Source organism: Schistocerca americana, chromosome X (genome assembly GCF_021461395.2).
Source record: "Schistocerca americana isolate TAMUIC-IGC-003095 chromosome X, iqSchAmer2.1, whole genome shotgun sequence".
Lineage (NCBI taxonomy): Eukaryota > Metazoa > Arthropoda > Insecta > Orthoptera > Acrididae > Schistocerca > Schistocerca americana.
The window spans coordinates 789393642-789413249 of record NC_060130.1 but is presented as its reverse complement, the minus strand read 5'-3'; the positions used below and the strand labels follow the sequence as shown (position 1 = coordinate 789413249).

The 19608-nt window shown below is 43.0% G+C and overlaps 1 protein-coding gene across 2 annotated transcripts in view; it reads right to left on the bottom strand.

Annotated features, from left to right (window-relative positions):
- LOC124555555 (protein turtle homolog B-like) overlaps nucleotides 1–19608 on the bottom strand; it is a 434783-nt gene that overhangs the window by 248014 nt on the left and 167161 nt on the right. For both annotated transcript variants that reach the window (XM_047129511.1, XM_047129512.1), the window contains exon 2: nucleotides 12863–13005. In XM_047129511.1, coding sequence (XP_046985467.1) covers nucleotides 12863–13005 — 143 coding nt within the window. The remainder of the gene's footprint in view (nucleotides 1–12862; nucleotides 13006–19608) is intronic.

Here is a 19608-nt window from a genome sequence, read left to right as displayed (position 1 = left end):
TCTCTCCAAAGTAGACCACAAAGGCTCCATAATAAAGAGATTCGTAACTGTGGTGGCCAGGAAGGGTGCGACAGTAGGCTATTTTCCTGTGATAAAAATATGGTCCGGACCGCTGCTATTCTGATTGATCATAACATTCACATAGCATTTACGATCAATATTCTCATAAAATATCTGTTACTTTATCTAATTAACGTCTAAAAATAATCAAATATCAAGATTTGCTCACATGATCGAAAACGCTCTGTTACTGGCTGATGCTATGGTGACGTCACAGACTAGGAATAAGACGAAACGATACGTGTTTTATAGGAATGTTAGCCATAGTTACGAGGATTTTATGTACTTTTTCTCCAAACAGTTTAGCTATTTAGTGATGGAAAACGCAATTACAATTTTTAAGTAGCAATAGAAAGGAATTTCGTGAACGCTGATGGTGGAAACCTTGCGGAAGTTGATGCGTTTTTGCTCCACCCATTTAGAGCGGTAATACGGGCAACGATGGACATCCTATTCCCTACTCCCTGCAACATCATTAAACTCCATCAGAACTAAGGAATTGTAGAAGTATTATATATGAGTCTCTATATTATAACGATGAGTGATGAGGTACGACCCAAAACACAATGAAATTTTTCTTTGGTGAAACTTAAGTGCAGAACAGATAAACATCTCAGATAAAGCGCTCAGTCACTGGCACGATAGGTCGGCGTGTTCGGTCGGTGAATTAACTGCCCTCTGTAATAGAAAAACTGTGTTAATGGACCAACGATGAACTGGAACAAACGTCATGGGACGTCCGCTCCGAACAAATAGAACGAACAATACCGAACAAAATGAGATATTAAAAATAATGGGTGCAACGGATAGCGCCTCGGAGTACTGTTAATGAGAGCACATGTTCGAAGCTGAGAAGAGTCATACATTTTCAAAAGTTTTGCACGAAATATGAAAATAGCGTTAGCAACAATAGATTATAGCAGTTGTTTCTATTGTGCGATGTGTTATGTAGAGCTTCATATTAATCCTTGTCTGAGAAAGAGACAACAGAGGATAAATGCATTTACTTTGCGAACAAACGATTCACATTTTGGGAAAGCATTGCTATTAGTGAAGATATCACCATACGCCCACAGTACAACGGGGTGTATGACGATGTCGTTTTCTATACGGAGAGATACAAAGCATGTAAAACACGCAGGTAACATAATCGTAAGGTCCGTGATGTTTTTGAGTGTAAACTAACGACAGTGTCTCAAGTAAACTTACTTAATTTTTATGTAAGATGATGAAATGTCAAAAGTTTAAACAATAAGGATCCTAGCTTAACAGTACGAAGACAAAAAAAAACAGTGTTTCTAATAAAGTAAAACCTGTATGTTCATATTAACAAGAAAATATCTTTTTGAAGGTGACGTGTATGAACAGCGATTGCAAATGTAAGTGCATGTAAACGGCAAGGAAAACACAATAATAATCTGTTTCTGATCGATGTGATGATGTTTTATAATTGTGATTTGGTTATCATGTGAGAGGACTATCGAGTCGTATTACAAATAAGTTAAAATATTATTTCCCATTGGATTCGAACCACCGATCTATGGATGTTATCTTCTATCATTCGGCGGTCTCTCACTCTAACAACTGATTTTCCGAACAATGAATGTGTAGTTGGGTAAGTGTTGTGGCGTAGCAAGACAGCCACGCCACGGAAGTAGCCGAAAGGCACGCGTTGAGCTCACGCAGATGGGCGTGAGGTCTGAAACAGGATACGTAATGAATGCTATAAAGAAAAGTACGTAGCTTCTGGAATACTTAACTTTAATCCATACTTGTGGTACATCGCTCTTGACGATACAAGTGAGACTCTGTAGATACATGCAGTGTTACTAATGGCGCCTTGCTAGGTCGTAGCCATTGACTTAGCTGAAGGCTATTCTAACTATCTGCTCTGCAAATGAGCGAGGCTTCGACAGTGTGCATCGCTAGCTACGTCGTCCGTACAACTGGGGCGAGTGCTATCCCGTATCTCGAGACCTGCCTTGTGGTGGCGCTCGGTCTGCGATCACACAGTGGCGACACGCGGGTCCGACATGTACTAATGGACCGCGGCCGATTTAAAACTACCACCTAGCAAGTGTGGTGTCTGGCGGTGACACCACAGTAAGACGACAATTTTCACTAAGAGTTTAATTTCGTTGAATGACACTATGCTTCATGTAAGAGTGGAAAAGCGTATCTTGGAGAAAAATTAATGTTAACTTCACTGTACAACACACTTTTAATTAAGTTTCTGAACTTGTGCGTTGACGTGATGGCAATTTGCCGGTACAGTGCAACCACATTTTACGCATATTCTCATTCAAGCAAACTTTTCAGGTGTTTTTATAGATGTATTTGTACAGTATGGTACTACACATCATTTGTATCCCATTTTCCGAAACGTAAATTCGAAAACAAGACATAACTGTGAATTAGCATTATGACAGTAGGAACAGCAAGCTAGCCAGTGACGTCACAGGCATCATATGACTCGTAAGGAACGTTTCAGCGGGCTTCCAAATTATGTGAATTTCATTTCCGTATTTGTAAAAGAATACTGAAATTCAAGAGGGAAAAAGAACGTTATGAGCGTAAAATGACGTAATTAATCATTTAAGACAATTTGCAGAAATCAGTGAAATACCTTATTCATCCTCGTGCTGTATAAAAAGCGACCTTGTCTTGGAAAATAAAATTACCATTGGAGGACAAACATTGTACCATGGGATGGGGCTGATCCGCCAAAATGGTCGCATAACCCTTGACAGCAATGCGACCTTCCAGAGTAACCGAGGGCCCATGGAGTACTACGATATGGCTGCCCAAATCATCACCGAGCCGCCACCTTGTTTTACTCTTTGGGCGTAAGTTGCAAGCAGAAACAGGACTCGTCCGACAAAATCACTTTCTTCCATTGGTCCGTAGTCCAGGCTTTATGGCTTCGGCCCCACGTTTCCCTAGGACGGGGATTTGAATCACTGATGAGTAGTTTTGGAATTCCAGGTCGCCCGCAGTTTCCTGCTTATCGAGCTCTCGTCTTGTTGTTTTGCTGCTGACGAGGTTCGCAAGGCATCCAGTTCTGAAGTGATTTTTTCAGCTGTCGTCCTCTTATTTCTCGTCACAGTTTTCCATGGCTGTCTGTCATGATGATTCAGTACACACTTCCGTCCGCGTTGTGACTTAGCGGACGATGTTTCCCGCTTTCCCTGCATTCGGTATAAATCTTCTATATTGTGCCTCTTCATCTGCCGAACACTTTGGCTTCCTTGATTACGGAAGCACTCTCCATACGAGCACCAAAAATTTGTCCACTTTCAGATTCACTTAGTTTCGACATAGTGTACGCAGAACTGCATTGAACACTGTTCTGACCACGAGTGACATCTGCAACGTATTGAGTACATTGCATAGGTACCGTTCATGGTCAAAGACAACACTGCAACCTGTAGTCTTGGCTAGAATCTGCATTTATTTTCAAGCATGGATTGAATACTGTAATACTAGTGCTGTCTGGAGAATAACTTCCGTTTCCATGTAAAATGGATATTAGTGGATGCTACACTCAGTAGGTCAGTGTGTTTACAGCTGCGATAAAGGGAATGCCACATTGCTTCCCTTTCTCAAAAAAAAATGGTTCAAATGGCTCTGAGCACTATGGGACTCAACTGCTGAGGTCATTAGTCCCCTAGAACTTAGAACTACTTAAACCTAACTAACCTAAGGACATCACAAACATCCATGCCCGAGGCAGGATTCGAACCTGCGACCATAGCGGTCTCGCGGTTCCAGGCTGCAGCGCCTTTAACCGCACGGCCACTTCGGCCGGCTTCCCTTTCTCCTACTGTTCATAATGGGATTGCAATTTAAAATCCTGCAGTGGCAAAAAAATCTCAAGACTACTCACGTTCATCGCGAAATTTGTGTTGTGTATGACCCGAATAATATGACGAAGTTTTCTCCGCCAAGGAGTTGTTTAAGAGTGGAAGGACGAAAGTTCATGATGATGATGATGATGATGATGACAGCCGGCCTCTGTTGCCAAGTGGTTCTAGGCGCATCAGTCTGGAACGGCGCTGCTGCAACGGTCGCAGGTTCGAATCCTGCCTCGGGCATGGATGTGTGTGATGTCTTTAGGTTAGTTAGGTTTAAGTAGTTCTAAGTTTGGGGGACTGATAACCTCAGATGTTAAGTTCCATAGTGCTTAGAGCCATTTAAACCGTTTGATGATGATGACTTAATTGTCAGTCAGTCTCTGATAGGGAAACGAAATTTTCATAAAACGGTCAAAAAATCGTACATAAACTGCTTTCGCGATATTTCAATGGACAACTTTCCTCAGAGTTCTCTGAGTGTACTGCATGAAGTCATGACTAAATAATTAGACTACTACAAGTTCTGTTCTCTCTGGGTTTCAAATTTCTAGGGCTCAGAATTTTATGTAGGCGGAATTTGTTATTTCGTGAAGAGATGCGATAAACTGATGATTATGTGATCTAACTGAAGATTATTTAGATAAGCATGTGGGCGTGCTGAAGAGTAATGCCACAAAATTTTGTATGAGAATATTCTTAAGGCTTCTTAAATAAAGGAAACGTTGATAACAGTCCACATATTTATTTTTCACTTCTACATTTTTATTTCTGAACACAATCACCCTGGCGACGAACACATTTCTCCAACGAGAAACTTTATGTTTGCCTTTCACAAGTATGTTGAATGACAGCCATTGACGTTTGCACGATTTCAGATAAATTCAGTAAAACAGAGCTTCTGTACTTGCTTTTCAACGTCACTACGAATCATGTCGAGTATGTAACAAAATGTTTCTCACTTTATCTCATATATTCGTAAAACTTATATGGTAATTCCAGTAACTGTACAGAGCGTACAGTAATCGCCACGTTCCTTCCGAGACAGATATAGCTCATTCACATGCATTCGGCATCTTCTTAGAAGTAAAAGCAGCTTTGTAGCACACGTTTCCTAGCACGGAGGCGTTGTGGTGTCCATCCCATTCATGGAGGTTAAAACCTAACATAGTTCATGCATAGGCTAAATTCTAATCTAACCTAACCGCCTTTACCCCGTCAAAAACTGACGAAGAAGATCGGGCGCACTGTCTGTGACAAAGCTGTCGGTCGATGTTATCGGGCGATCGCTGGCGGCGGCATATGACGATCGTTGTCGGTGCCACTGCGAACGCAGGCTAAGTCGGGCGGTAGTGAGCAGGTAGCTTCATAAATGAGTCATGGTTCTAGCACGACAGATGTAATATTACGATGCAGTTGTTCTAAATAGTTACGGCTGTGGCCACAAGGTGTCAGAATCTTATGGAATTTAATCATACGTAGACAAAACAGAATAGTTTGGAAATAAAACTGAATCTTTAGTGATTATTACGGCTTTTGCGAGGGGCGTTCAATAAGTAATGCAACACATTTTCTTTCTGAAGGAAGGTTGGTTTTATTCAGGATTCCAATACACCATGTTATTGCCCACTCTTTTGGCTACAAAACCTTAGTTTTCATTAGAGATGTTTCGATAGTGTACTTAAATAAAAATAGTAACACATATAAATAAGCACAATTGTAAAATAAACATAAGTAAATTATGATTCAAATTGTTAAGGCAAATAACCTCTCTACAAAAACATATCATAATCTGTGGAAGACCTATAATATCATCTCTGTTGACTACCTGTAAGAACATCTGTGTCACTGGTTTGTTTATGAAAAATGTTTTCGATGTTTAAAAGTGTACAACAAGTTGTATGTGATGTTTAGTGTGTTTGAGACTCTGCACAAATGGACCATAAGGAAACTGTCAGTACACATTCTTCTAAATTTCACCACTAATTTCACAAAAAGATCGACAACCAACTAAAATTCACGTGTTTTCTTATATATTGCAGTAAAGTCAACAAAATGAAGCAGAATATCACACATCGACACCATCACATAGTAATGACATAACAAACACAAACAACGCACTTGAAAATGGGAATTATTTCCCGAAACGCGTCGTACGAAAAATAAAATAAAGGAAATGTGACTGTTAGCAGATGAGTTATTTATAAACAAACCTATTATATATTCCCCCTTCGCCGGCCGCGGTGGTCTAGCGGTTCTAGGCGCTCAGTCCGGAACCGCACGACTGCTACGGTCGCAGGTTCGAATCCTGCCTCGGGCATGGATGTGTGTGATGTCCTTAGGTTAGTTAGGTTTAAGTAGTTCTAAGTTCTAGGGGACTGATGACCACAGATGTTAAGTCCCATAGTGCTCAGAGCCATTTGAACCATTTTTTATTCCCCCTTCAACCTGTGACGGCCTTACGCCTCGGTACTGGGTGGGCTCGTGTGTCAGCATGGCATCAGTCTACAGATAGACGTTCGAGCCAACGTCTTGTTGCTCAATAGCCTCTCCATTATCCACGTACTCCTTCCCGCGGAGTGCCTCCTTCGTTGGGCCAAACAGATGGAAGGTACAAGATCCGGGCTGTAGGACAGTCCAATGATATTTTGTGAGCTCCTCTCGGGTGCGCAGACTTGACTGAGGCCTTAGGTTGTCATGGAGAAGGAGAAGTCCGTTTGGATTTTTGTAGCGACAAACTAGCTGAAGTCCTTCCTTCACTTTTCTGAGGGTAGCGCAACTTCAAAGTTAACCGTTGCACCATAAGTGAGGAAATGAAACAGAATAACACTTTCACAGCCCCAGAATGCCAGCGCCATGACTTTACTGGATGAGTGTGCGACTTTGAACTTTTTCTTCGAAGGAGAGGTGGTGTGGTGCCACTCTATGGATTGCCGTTTTGTTTTCGGTTCGAAGTGATGAACCCATGTTTAATTACCTGTGACGATTTGCCACGATCAGCCTCGTAACGCCCAAGAAATTCCACACAGATATCCCTTCGTTGCTCTTCATAATCTTCTGTCAGGAGGGGGAAATCCAGCAGGCACACACCTTTGAGTACATCAACTGGTGGACGAGTCTGTGGGCACAAGCAACAGACGTGTCCAGTTGAGCAGCGAGGTGTTTGATTGTGATTCGCCGATCATCTCGAATGAGAGTGTCTGCACGTTTCAAAATTGCAAGAGCCACAGCTGTGTGCGGCCGAACGGCACGTGGGAGATCGGATAAGTTTGCGCGACCTTGTGCGGTATTGACAGACGTCTCGCCCAACGACTCTCCGTGCTTTTGTTCCCTGCCAGGTGTCCTCACACAATTTGCAGGCTTCTGTGAATATCTGCGATGCTCTGGTTTTCCACCAAAAGAAACTCAGTGATAACTCTTTGCTTGGAACGCACCTCAGTTAAAAACGCCATGTTATAGGCTACGTATGGCTCCGCCATCCATCGGAACTTCATGAAACGATATGGGCTGAAGCGGGAATATTAAACGATACCTCACAATAAATTCCGCATTTTTTTTTCAACGGAAATTGGTAGAGAAAGAAACAAATGTATTGCATTACTTATTGAACGCTCCTAATATTAATTGTTATACACTCCTGGAAATTGAAATAAGAACACCGTGAATTCATTGTCCCAGGAAGGGGAAACTTTATTGACACATTCCTGGGGTCACATACATCACATGATCACACTGACAGAACCACAGGCACATAGACACAGGCAACAGAGCATGCACAATGTCGGCACTAGTACAGTGTATATCCACCTTTCGCAGCAATGCAGGCTGCTATTCTCCCATGGAGACGATCGTAGAGATGCTGGATGTAGTCCTGTGGAACGGCTTGCCATGCCATTTCCACCTGGCGCCTCAGTTGGACCAGCGTTCGTGCTGGACGTGCAGACCGCGTGAGACGACGCTTCATCCAGTCCCAAACATGCTCAATGGGGGACAGATCCGGAGATCTTGCTGGCCAGGGTAGTTGACTTACACCTTCTAGAGCACGTTGGGTGGCACGGGATACATGCGGACGTGCATTGTCCTGTTGGAACAGCAAGTTCCCTTGCCGGTCTAGAAATGGTAGAACGATGGGTTCGATGACGGTTTGGATGTACCGTGCACCATTCAGTGTCCCCTCGACGATCACCAGTGGTGTACGGCCAGTGTAGGAGATCGCTCCCCACACCATGATGCCGGGTGTTGGCCCTGTGTGCCTCGGTCGTATGCAGTCCCGATTGTGGCGCTCACCTGCACGGCGCCAAACACGTATACGACCATCATTGGCACCAAGGCAGAAGCGACTCTCATCGCTGAAGACGACACGTCTCCATTCGTCCCTCCATTCACGCCTGTCGCGACACCACTGGAGGCGGGCTGCACGATGTTGGGGCGTGAGCGGAAGACGGCCTAACGGTGTGCGGGACCGTAGCCCAGCTTCATGGAGACGGTTGCGAATGGTCCTCGCCGATACCCCAGGAGCAACAGTGTCCCTAATTTGCTGGGAAGTGGCGGTGCGGTCCCCTACGGCACTGCGTAGGATCCTACGGTCTTGGCGTGCATCCGTGCGTCGCTGCGGTCCGGTCCCAGGTCGACGGGCACGTGCACCTTCCGCCGACCACTGGCGACAACATCGATGTACTGTGGAGACCTCACGCCCCACGTGTTGAGCAATTCGGCGGTACGTCCACCCGGCCTCCCGCATGCCCACTATACGCCTCGCTCAAAGTCCGTCAACTGCACATACGGTTCACGTCCACGCTGTCGCGGCATGCTACCAGTGTTAAAGACTGCGATGGAGCTCCGTATGCCACGGCAAACTGGCTGACACTGACGGCGGCGGTGCACAAATGCTGCGCAGCTAGCGCCATTCGACGGCCAACACCGCGGTTCCTGGTGTGTCCGCTGTGCCGTGCGTGTGATCATTGCTTGTACAGCCCTCTCGAAGTGTCCGGAGCAAGTATGGTGGGTCTGACACACCGGTTTCAATGTGTTCTTTTTTCCATTTCCAGGAGTGTAGATTTAATATATTTAATTATTAGTGTGAATGAAAATTTGAATTCGAAGTAATATAATAAATAAGTATTGTTATGTCTACTAACTAAATATGCGTTAGCATGAGAACTGTGGCTGTACGGGTGAATCGTACTCCCAGGGGAAATTTATGAAGTGTTAATCGCCTGCTTATGGTACTGGGAAAAAAGAAACGTTTCGCGATGATTCACTTACTTTAAGGATGAATTCTTATGATATTTAAGGGTTTTATAAATCTGTTTATTTAACAAATCTCTTATAAAATCTGTTAAGTTGTCATTGGTTCTTGGTAAAAGACACGAGATTTTGCAGTTTGATACTGATATCGGATTGGATACGCTGTACATTAATAAGCCACAACATTATGACCTCTGCCGCGACGTTGGATGCCATCTCGTGGTGTTGCGGGAACGTGAAGCGGTAACAAAAGTGTGTCGTCGGAGCACACACGGACGGGGATCACCCTAGCGAGATATGGGCTGCAAATGGGGAAAACCATTCAGATAAGCGACTTTGTGAAAGGACAGATTATTATCACACAAAGCCTGTGAACGAGTTCCTCTAAAACGGCGAAGCTGGTCGAATGTTTACGTGCTACTGCTGTGATCATCTACGGAAAGAGGTAGGAGGACAGTGAAATCACCACTAGACGCCAAATGGTTGGACGTCCATGACTCCTCACAGAACTAGGGGTTCGGAGATTTGTCTGCTCTGTAAAGTAGGATAGATCATGATTTGTGGCGTCTCTGCCGAAAGAGCACAATTCTGGTGCACGCCCAAGTGTTTCGGAGCACACCGTTCATCGTACATTGTTGAATATGGAGATCTGCAGGAAACCATCCCCACGTGTTCACACGTTGACCCAACGACATCGTCAATTACGATTCCAGTGGACTCGGAACCATCGGGATTCGACCGTCGATCAACGGAAACGTGTCGGCTCTTCTGGCGAATCACATTTTTACTACACTAGGACGATAGCCGTCTCCACAAATGCCGTAGTTGTGGTGAACGGGGGTCGAAACGTGCAGGGTGATGGGGGCAGTATTATGTAACGGGAGACATTCTTCTGCGCTTGCATGGGACTTGTGTTAGTTATCTACGACACGCTGACAGATGCGGGCTACCTGAATCCCTTCATGCTTGATATCTTCCCCGACGGCAATGTCATCTTTCAGCAGTATAATTGTCTGTGTCTCGGAGCCAGAACTGTGCTGCAATAGTTTGAGGAGCATTACAGTGAACTCACGTTGATGTCTCGGTGACCAAATTCGTCTGATATAAATCCTATGGAACCCATATGGGTCACTATCGGGGGACGCCACCGCGGACGCAAATCAGCGGTCCGTTATTTACACGACCTGTGCGTTGACATCTAATGCCACATACCTCTGCAAACCTACCAAAAAACTACTGGATTCGTGATACGCATAGCCGGCCGATGTGGCCGAGCAGTTCTAGGCGCTTCAGTCTGGAACCGCGCTACTGCTACGGTCGCAGGTTCGAATCCTGTCTCGGGCATGGATGTGTGTGATGTCCTTAGGTTAGTTAGGTTTAACTAGTTCTAAGTTCTAGGGGACTGATGACCTCAGATGTTAAGTCCCATAGTGCTCAGAGCCATTATTTTCGTGATACGCATAATCAGTGATGTATTTCGTTTCAAAGACGGACAAACAAGCTACGGATGTGTGTATTAGGAGCAATGAATAGATGTAATAATTTGCGAAACTATGAGCTAAACTTGACCTTGGAGTGCTCACGTGCACGCTTGCTAGAGGCGGACGTGAGGAATTATGGTTTTTATGTGCAAACTGTGACTTGTGAATAACTAAAATCGGCGTGGTGTATTGTACAAGTCGGAACCGAGAGCTGAATATTCTAGGCGTCAATTTGTGTTGCACTTGAGTGAGCATTCTGTCACAGAAATCCGTTTTATAACCTTTTTCGTAACTGGTTCTGCTGCATACCATAAGCTGACTATTGCGAGTGACTGTGACTGTGTGCGAGTGTCGAAACTGCAACTTAAGATTATCACGGGCTTGGCGGTGTTTTTGCATCAAACAAGGGACAGTGTACTGAACTTCTCACGCATAAACTATCTATCGTTCAATAGCTCTGTGAAAATAATACCAGAAAACATCTGAGGCAACCTGTAGAGGCATGTAGTGCGGCTAGTTTCCGCTAAAGATATCTGTAGCTGAAGAACGTTATCCATTTTCTATCAGGCCAGGCGTGTGGACCGTACTGTAGCAGAAGAAATCAGCGAAATGTTCAAAATGGTTCAAATGGCTCTGAGCACTATGGGACTTAACATCTGTGGTCATCAGTCCCCTAGAACTTAGAACTACTTAAACCTAACTAACCTAAGGACATCACACACATCCATGCCCGAGGCAGGATTCGAACCTGCGACCGTAGCAGTCCCGCGGTTCCGGACTGAGCGCCTGAACCGCTAGACCACCGCGGCCGGCCAGCGAAATGTGAGTGGAGCTGTTTTCTGTGGGACGAACATTTAACAGCGCCATTGCAACTTCGAGGCTAGAACTGTAACTAGACGGAAATTTCTTTCCTGTTTCTTATATTTGATTAAAAAATTTGTCAAAATAAACGTATTATCATTTACGAACGCGTCTACATAATTTCGAAAAAGGTACTTTACGTTAGATTACTATGAAAAATTAATCCTCAGAATTAAAGAAGCCTGTGGTTTATTTAGACGAATTGTGGATTCACACACATTACAATATGGGTAAATTTTTCAGAGTGGTAGTGTGCGTGTTTTAATGTGAAAAATTTTGTTTTGAAAAAAAATGGTAAAATGTTTTTGAAATGATTATATCTAAAAGCATGAAATAAAACGGTTTAGGTAAACCTTTGCGCACCTTTGAATGATGCTCAAAATCATGTACAGCAAACGTGGCGCCAATTGAGAACGTAAAATACATAGTTTAACTTAGAATTTTGTGGAACACTTTACGAAATTTGTCTTGTGGGCTACATAATCCACCAGACAAATATTCTGTAGTACTCTTTGAAACTCTAAGCCAAACACTGAACCTTAAATTCTCAATCACCACTTCATTTGTTGTACATGATTTTCGAGCATCATTCAAAGGCGCGTCAAATATTTTTCTAATCTATTTTATTTCATGCTTTGACGCAAATTATTTCACAAAATATTTGACTTGCTTGTTTTTCAAATTTTTTTCAGAAACCACTAAATTTAATGTTTGTTTCCCTTATTACTTTTAAGCAATTAAGTATTTCTTTGCAAAATTAAAACTCGCGCTGATCCATTTACTACCCACTTCGTCCATTGCCTACTCTTCGTTTGGATATGAAAATTCGCACAAAAATTCATTGTGTAATTTCTAAGACTTTCACGGTTTCTCATTACTCAAATGTTGACCAAAAAACTGACGGTCAGTGTTTAGTTGTTGTGCTAAGCAGGGCATTGGACTATAAACGTGTAGTTTGCACGCATTCAGCTTGTAAGAATACAAGAGTGTACGTTATTCTTTCCTCCCTACCTCGTTTCTCGGGCGTAAACATGACGGTGCTGAGACGCTGGTCCTGTCCTTAGCATGCTTAGCGGACAGAGGCTGCTATTAGTCGACCACAGTATTATTGCACCTGGGAGTGAGGACGGGACTGGGCTTATCATGAGCTGTTATACTGATATTCACCAGGACGTGCTGAACCACTTCATATTGCATGCACAGCTGTCTGAAAGCAGGCACAGTGCAATGCGCTTTCCTTCGTCACCACTGCACTTGTTTACTGTAACGTCACCGCGTGTTTCCGATAACGGCTACGGGCGACCAAGTGCAATAATACAGTGGTGGGATAGTACACGAGATTGGTGACGCGCAGCGACTTACCGTGCGATTGCCCAGATTGCGAACTCGGCAGGTGAGCCTCGCAGACTTTCCGACCAGCGCTGTCACGTTGAGCGGCGTCGACGGGTCGAAAGACGGCTCCGGCTGCGTCTGCGGCTGCGGCGGCTCCGCCTCGCGACCACCGCCTGCAAACATAACAGAACACTTTCTCAGAACCTGTCAGTCGGAGCACTTCAGTATCTTTCCCTGAGATCCAAAACCGTACTGTAACTTCTGCAAGATAGAACAAATACAGGGTGCGAAAGGTTATTTAGAAGCCGTACAGAAACCAGACTGCTGTTATAATAGTCGGAGGACATGAAAGCGAAACAGTTGTTGAGAAGGGAGTGGGCTAGGGTAGTAGCGTATCCCCTACGTCACTTAGTCTGTACACTAAAAATAAATGTCGTGCGACTAGGGCCTCCCGTCGGGTAGACCTTTCGCCGGGTGCAAGTCTTTCGATATGGCGCCACTTCGGCGGCTTGCGCGTCGATGGGGATGAAATGATGATGATTAGGACAATACAACACCCAGTCCCTGAGCGGAGAAAATCTCCGACCCAGCCGGGAATCGAACCCGGGCCCTATGATTGACATTGTGTCTTGCTGACCACTTTTTTATTTTTGTTTTTTTTTATTTTGTACGGTAATGTTCGTTGCGTTTGGTTTGTGTGGACGTCATAGGACATCCGTTCAAGTTGATCATTGATTCCTTTACTCAGTTCTTTTTTATTACCGAGGGCCAGCGCCTCTCTGACCGAACACACTGAGATACCGTTCTGGCATCACTCAGCTACCGGAGGCGGACAGTCTGTACACTGAGCAAGCAATAAAAGAAGCCAAGGAGCAATTTGGAAAGGGAAGGAGGAGATTGGTGTTTAACGTCCCGTCGAAAACGAGGTCATTAGAGACGGAGCACAAGCTCGGATTAGGGAAGGACTGGAAAGGAAATCGGCCGTGCCCTTTCAAAGGAACCATCTAGGCATTTGCCTGAAACGATTCACGGAAATCACAGAAAACCTAAATCAGGATGGCTGGTGACGGGTTTGAACCGTCATCCACACGAATGTGGCCGGCCGAAGTGGCCGTGCGGTTAAAGGCGCTGCAGTCTGGAACCGCAAGACCGCTACGGTCGCAGGTTCGAATCCTGCCTCGGGCATGGATGTTTGTGATGTCCTTAGGTTAGTTAGGTTTAACTAGTTCTAAGTTCTAGGGGACTAATGACCTCAGCAGTTGAGTCCCATAGTGCTCAGAGTCATTTTTGAACACGAATGCGAGTCCAGTGTGCTAACCACTGCGCCACCTCGCTCGGTGGAAAGGGAACTGAAGTTCAGGGAAAAGAAATAGAAACTATGACAGAATTACAGCGTCATCAGCAAACCTGAGATACGACAAAGGGCGTGGAAGAGCAGTTGAGAGGGATGTACTGCGTCGTGAAAGAAGGATATAAGATGAACAGTAACAAAAGCAGAACAGGGATAATCGAATTAAATTAGGCGATGCTAAGGGAATTAGATTAGGAAATGAGACTAAAGAATAATATAGGGGTTTTGCTATATGGGCAGTAAAATAACTGATAATGACTGAAGTTGAGAAGATATAAAATGCATACTGGCAATTACAAGAAAAGTATTTCTGAGAAACAAGAAATGTAAATATCTAATATAAATTTAATGGTTAGGGAGTCTTTTCTGAAGGCATTTGTGTAGAGTGTAGCCTTCCGTGGAAGTGAAAGGTGACAGATAAGCGGTTCAGACAACAAGAGAATAGAAGCTTTTGAATATTGGTTCTAAAGAAGAATGCTGAAGATAAGGTGGGTGGTTCGGGCAACTAATACGGTGGTACTGAACCGAATTGGAGAAAAAAGAAATTTATGGGGTAACTTGAGTAGAAGAAGGAATCGCCAGTTCGGTAATGGAGGAAATAACAGGGGGTAAAAACCGAAGAGGTAGGCCAAGAGATGATTACAGTACTAAGGATCACGTGGATGTAAGTTACAGCAGTTTTTTACAGATGAAGAGACTTCCAGAGAACAGAATACTGTGGAGACGTGCATAAAATGATTCTTCTAGCTTCAGACCACAACAACAACAATATATTTGTCCTCAGTTGAAGGAACACTCTGAGGTCATTTGAGATGGGTCCTGATGTTAATACTGAAAAGAAATATGAAACAGACATACACTGACAAAAGGAATGCAGCTATTTGCTGTTTCAAAATGATTACACAGCAAAATTTATCGAATTACACTACGTTAATAATCTCTCAGTGCCTGTGCTGTTATGAAGTGCGCTGCAAAGTTCCTTGGGACCTGCATACATGTCCGAAAGGACATTGCATCGTTCTTCTTAATTCGTACACGCATGCATGTTCGAAGGAACTTTCCATCGTATTTCTTAACAACACAGGCACTGCATTATCGTACCGAGCGAGGTGGCGCAGTGGTTAGAACACTGGACTCGCATTCGGGTGGACGAAGGTTCAAACCCGCGTCCAGCCATTCCTATTTAGGTTGTTCGTGATTTCCATAGATCGCTCCAGGCTAATTCCGGGATGGTTCCTTTGAAAGGGCTCGGCCGATTTTCTTCCCCATCCCTGACACAATTCGAGCTTGTGCTCTGTCTCTAATGACATCTCTGTCGATGGGATGTTTAACTCAACCTTCCTTTCTCCCTTTTGCAGTATCGTACTTATCCGCCGATACCAGGCAGCGAATTGCCTTTAAAATGCCCGCCCCCATGGAAATTGCATAATGTGTACGAGTGCAGGTTGTGACGCATGAACGACGGCATGTGGAAGTTTGGGTCGGACCATGAGTTATCCACGGATAGCTAAAGAGATTAAAGTGACCGCTAGCGTAAAGCGAGAAATTTGGGTTCGAGTCCCGGTTCGGCATAAATTTTCGCTGTCGTCATTCCATTTATTTTATTTTACACGTCTAGTTCCGTAGGACCAAATTGAGGTGCAAATCTCCAAGGTAATGGAACGTGTCCATCATGTAGTTGATTGTCGCAACTGCGAATACATTTCATGATTCAATAATATCGTTGAAGGTAGAAGCTGTTGTCTCTGTTTTTCCTCTGTCTGAAAATCAAGCATGGCTTTTATAAACACCGACTTATGTGAAATGCCTTTTTTTTCTATTACACATACACACATTATATATATACACTATGTGATCAAAGTATTCGGAAACGCCCAGAAACATACGTTTTTCATATTAGGTGCATTGTGCTGCCACTTAATGCAAGGTATTCCATATCAGCGACCTCAGTAGTCATTAGACATCGTGAGAGAGCAGAATGGAGCGCTCCGCGGGACTCACGGACTTTGAACGTGGTCAGGTGATTGGGTGTCACTTGTGTCATACGTCTGTACGCGAGATTACCACACTCCTAAACCTCCCTAGGTCTACTGTTTCCGATGTGATAGTGAAGTGGAAACGTGAAGGGACACGTACAGCACAAAAGCGTACAGGACGACCTCGTCTGTTGACTGACAGAGACCGCCGACAGTTGAAGAGGATTGTAATGTGTAATACTCAGACATCTATCCAGACCATCACACAGGAGTTCCAAACTGTATCAGGATCCACTGCAAGTAATATGACAGTTAGGCGGGAGGTGAGAAAACTTGGGTTTCATGATTGAGAGTTTGCTCATAAGCCACACATCACGCCGGAAAAAGCCAAACGACGCCTCGCTTGGTGTACAGAGCGTGAACATTGGACGATTGAACAGTGCAAAAACGTTGTGTGGAGTGCAGCACTCCGTGAAGAATGGGCTGTCATTTTCCAAGAAATCTTCCAGCACCTGACTGAACGTGTGCCTGCGAGAGTGGAAGCTTTCATCAAGGCTAACGGTGGGCCAACAACATATTGAATTCCAGCATTACCGATGGAGGGCGCCACGAACTTGTATGTCATTTTCAGCCAGGTGTCCGGATACTTTTCATCACATAGTGTGTATTAATTGACTGTCGTTGTCAAAGGAACAATACTAGTGAAGAACACTGAAATATATCTTACATCGTGAGTGAGATGTAAACACAGAATAAATTTCAGCTTTGACAGAGCACTGACAACGTAGTCGAAAACAGAATGTTGTTCTTGTGCGGGTCCACAGCCTCAGTATGTTTAAACAATGGAAGCATGATCCATGCAGGCTGTAATCTATTTATTGTCTGTGCTATCAGCTAAATTCGACCATCGATCATTTTCAAACACTTCTCACAAGCCTCAAGCTTCACATCATATTTAATTAAATAGCCAGTATATTTTTAACGGCACACATCTTTTTATTTGCCTGTGTAGCAAAAATACAATTTATTTGTCACTTCGTCGCTTCATGTTACATGAATGATCACACCAAGAACGAATTAGTTATTTCTACATGATCAAAAGCACATGAAGCCACATAAAAAATTAACAATTATCTGAGCACAAAAGTCGTCGACCACGAACTCAATATGGCAAGATCTGACTTTTTTAAAAACTTTAAGTAAGAAGATCTGTGTATTAGCAATAATAAATGAATTAAAGATGGTTAGTGTTTGCTTGTTTCCGAGAAACAACGTATTAATTCCAGTAACTCAGTGATTGCATATAAAGAACATTATTTAATAGCTTATAAAAGTAAAGTTACTACTGCTTCATAATACTTGATAACAGTGAACTTTTACGGATAGAATGTCTTACGGTTTAGTTCAAAGTTGTCATATAGCAAAGGCCTTAAGCCACACAGTATAATAATCGGTATATAGCATCTATTAAGTCAGAATACGATCTTTTGCTTCCATTGGGTAAACATTTAGTTAGCCTACAAAGTAAGAGAAGTGTTACTGAAGTATTTGTTAAGAAAAGTGATCTTGCTGATTAAAAGTCAACCCAGCAGTAATAGTTAAGCAATGTGAATAATAACTGATGTAAGCAAAAATATTTTACAATTTGTAAGTAATGAGAAATGGTATTAATTGTTCTTGTTACTGTTGAAAGATTACACAAAGATTACCAGTGAGCTTAACAGAATTATTTTATGACAGTAATATATGTTAGATATTTTACAGTCAATGGTAATTGCTATGTTAAAACCAAGCTGTAAGCATCCATTACTCTACACTAGTAGTAATAGTAATAATGAAATAATTCTTGCAGTTTAACTGCGTGTATCTTCACCATTTTAGTTTTCCAACACATTTACAGTTATAGTAATCTGCTGAATACATATTGAAGAGTTTTGTAAGGTACATATAGTCCTTTCCCTCGGTAAATATTCAGGTAAAGTACCATGACACTATGTTCCCATGTCTAAAGGCACAATAAATTTTAATTAAAGCATTCAGAGTTTATGCTCCTTTATACAGTTCTAGAACGCACTTTCAAAATTAGAGCTAACGTCTTTAACGAAATTTTGAGGCAGTTGAACTTTTAAAAACGAAGAAAACACTTAAGTTATTAGCTATACTAAAATTTAGTTGGAACATTTCACGGTAAGTAGTAGCTCTTGCCTTTGCTGGATATGCATGAACTGCACTGTACCCATCGTGGATACTGGAGAAGAAGATTAAAGCAGGTATTACGGTATACTGATAGTTTTACTTTATGGACCGTCTGACTACAACTGAATGAAACAACTTTCATGCCAAGGCATCTTCAGTGGCAGGTTGCGTTGATGATTTTCTACATATTACGCTCCTGTTGCATTTTTGGTGTTGTTCCTCTTCTTATAAATGGCAATTTGCGGTTTTTTCCCCACATTTCACAGCACGAGGAACTGAACACCAAAAATGCAATAGGAACGTTAATATGTAGAAAATCGTCCACGCAACCTGCCACTGAAGATACCTTGCAGAAAATAAAGGCGAAGAGCGTATGGCACGAAAATTTTGTTTCATTCAGTTGTAGTCAGACGCTCCATAAAGTAAAAATCATCAGTATACCGTAATATTGCACGCAACTGAGGAAGACAGGACTACAAAAATTGAAGATGTCAAAGCAGGTAGAAAGTGAAGTGTTAATTAATGGCCAATTTACATTGCCTGGGGTGTTCGGATTCCGTTTGGCCATGTCACAGCTGTATGACATACTAGGCACACTGTAAAGCATTTCAGTTATTAGCTGGTTAGTACAGTGTACAAATAAGAACAACCAAAATAGCTCTCCAGCTTTTCGTTATTTAAAAATCGTTGATAGCTTATCCTACAACTTTTCCATTTTCAGCATATGGTTTCAGCTAAAGTAATTAATAAAAAGACACCGTACTTTATCTATAAATGAGAGTGATTACTTAATTAATAAAGGCACACAATTTTAACTAGTTAATTACATGTGTGAGAACATTCAACTTTTTTAAAGGGTAAAGGCGTGAGGTAGTGAGGAGAAGGTGCTAGAGACCGTTTTCAGTGATCGAGATTACCAGAGCTGACGATATGAAATTGAACCGTTAGGTCGTTACAAGTAGATATCGAATTGTGCGATGTAATGGTTTGAGTGAGCAAGGAGTGGGAGCAGCATGCACTGAAGTGCTCAGGAAAATCTACGAGAATTCTTCATCTTATGTTAACATCGGCGAATCAACTAAGGAATTCCCATCATGAGGGGTGTCAAGCAAGGCGATCCCATCTCGCCAAAACTGTTCTCTGCTGTATTGGAAATGGCTATGTCAAAGCTGAGCTGGGAAGGTAAGGGAATTAGAGTTAATGGAAGAAGGCTTACCAACTTGAGATTTGCTGACGATATTGCCTTACTGACC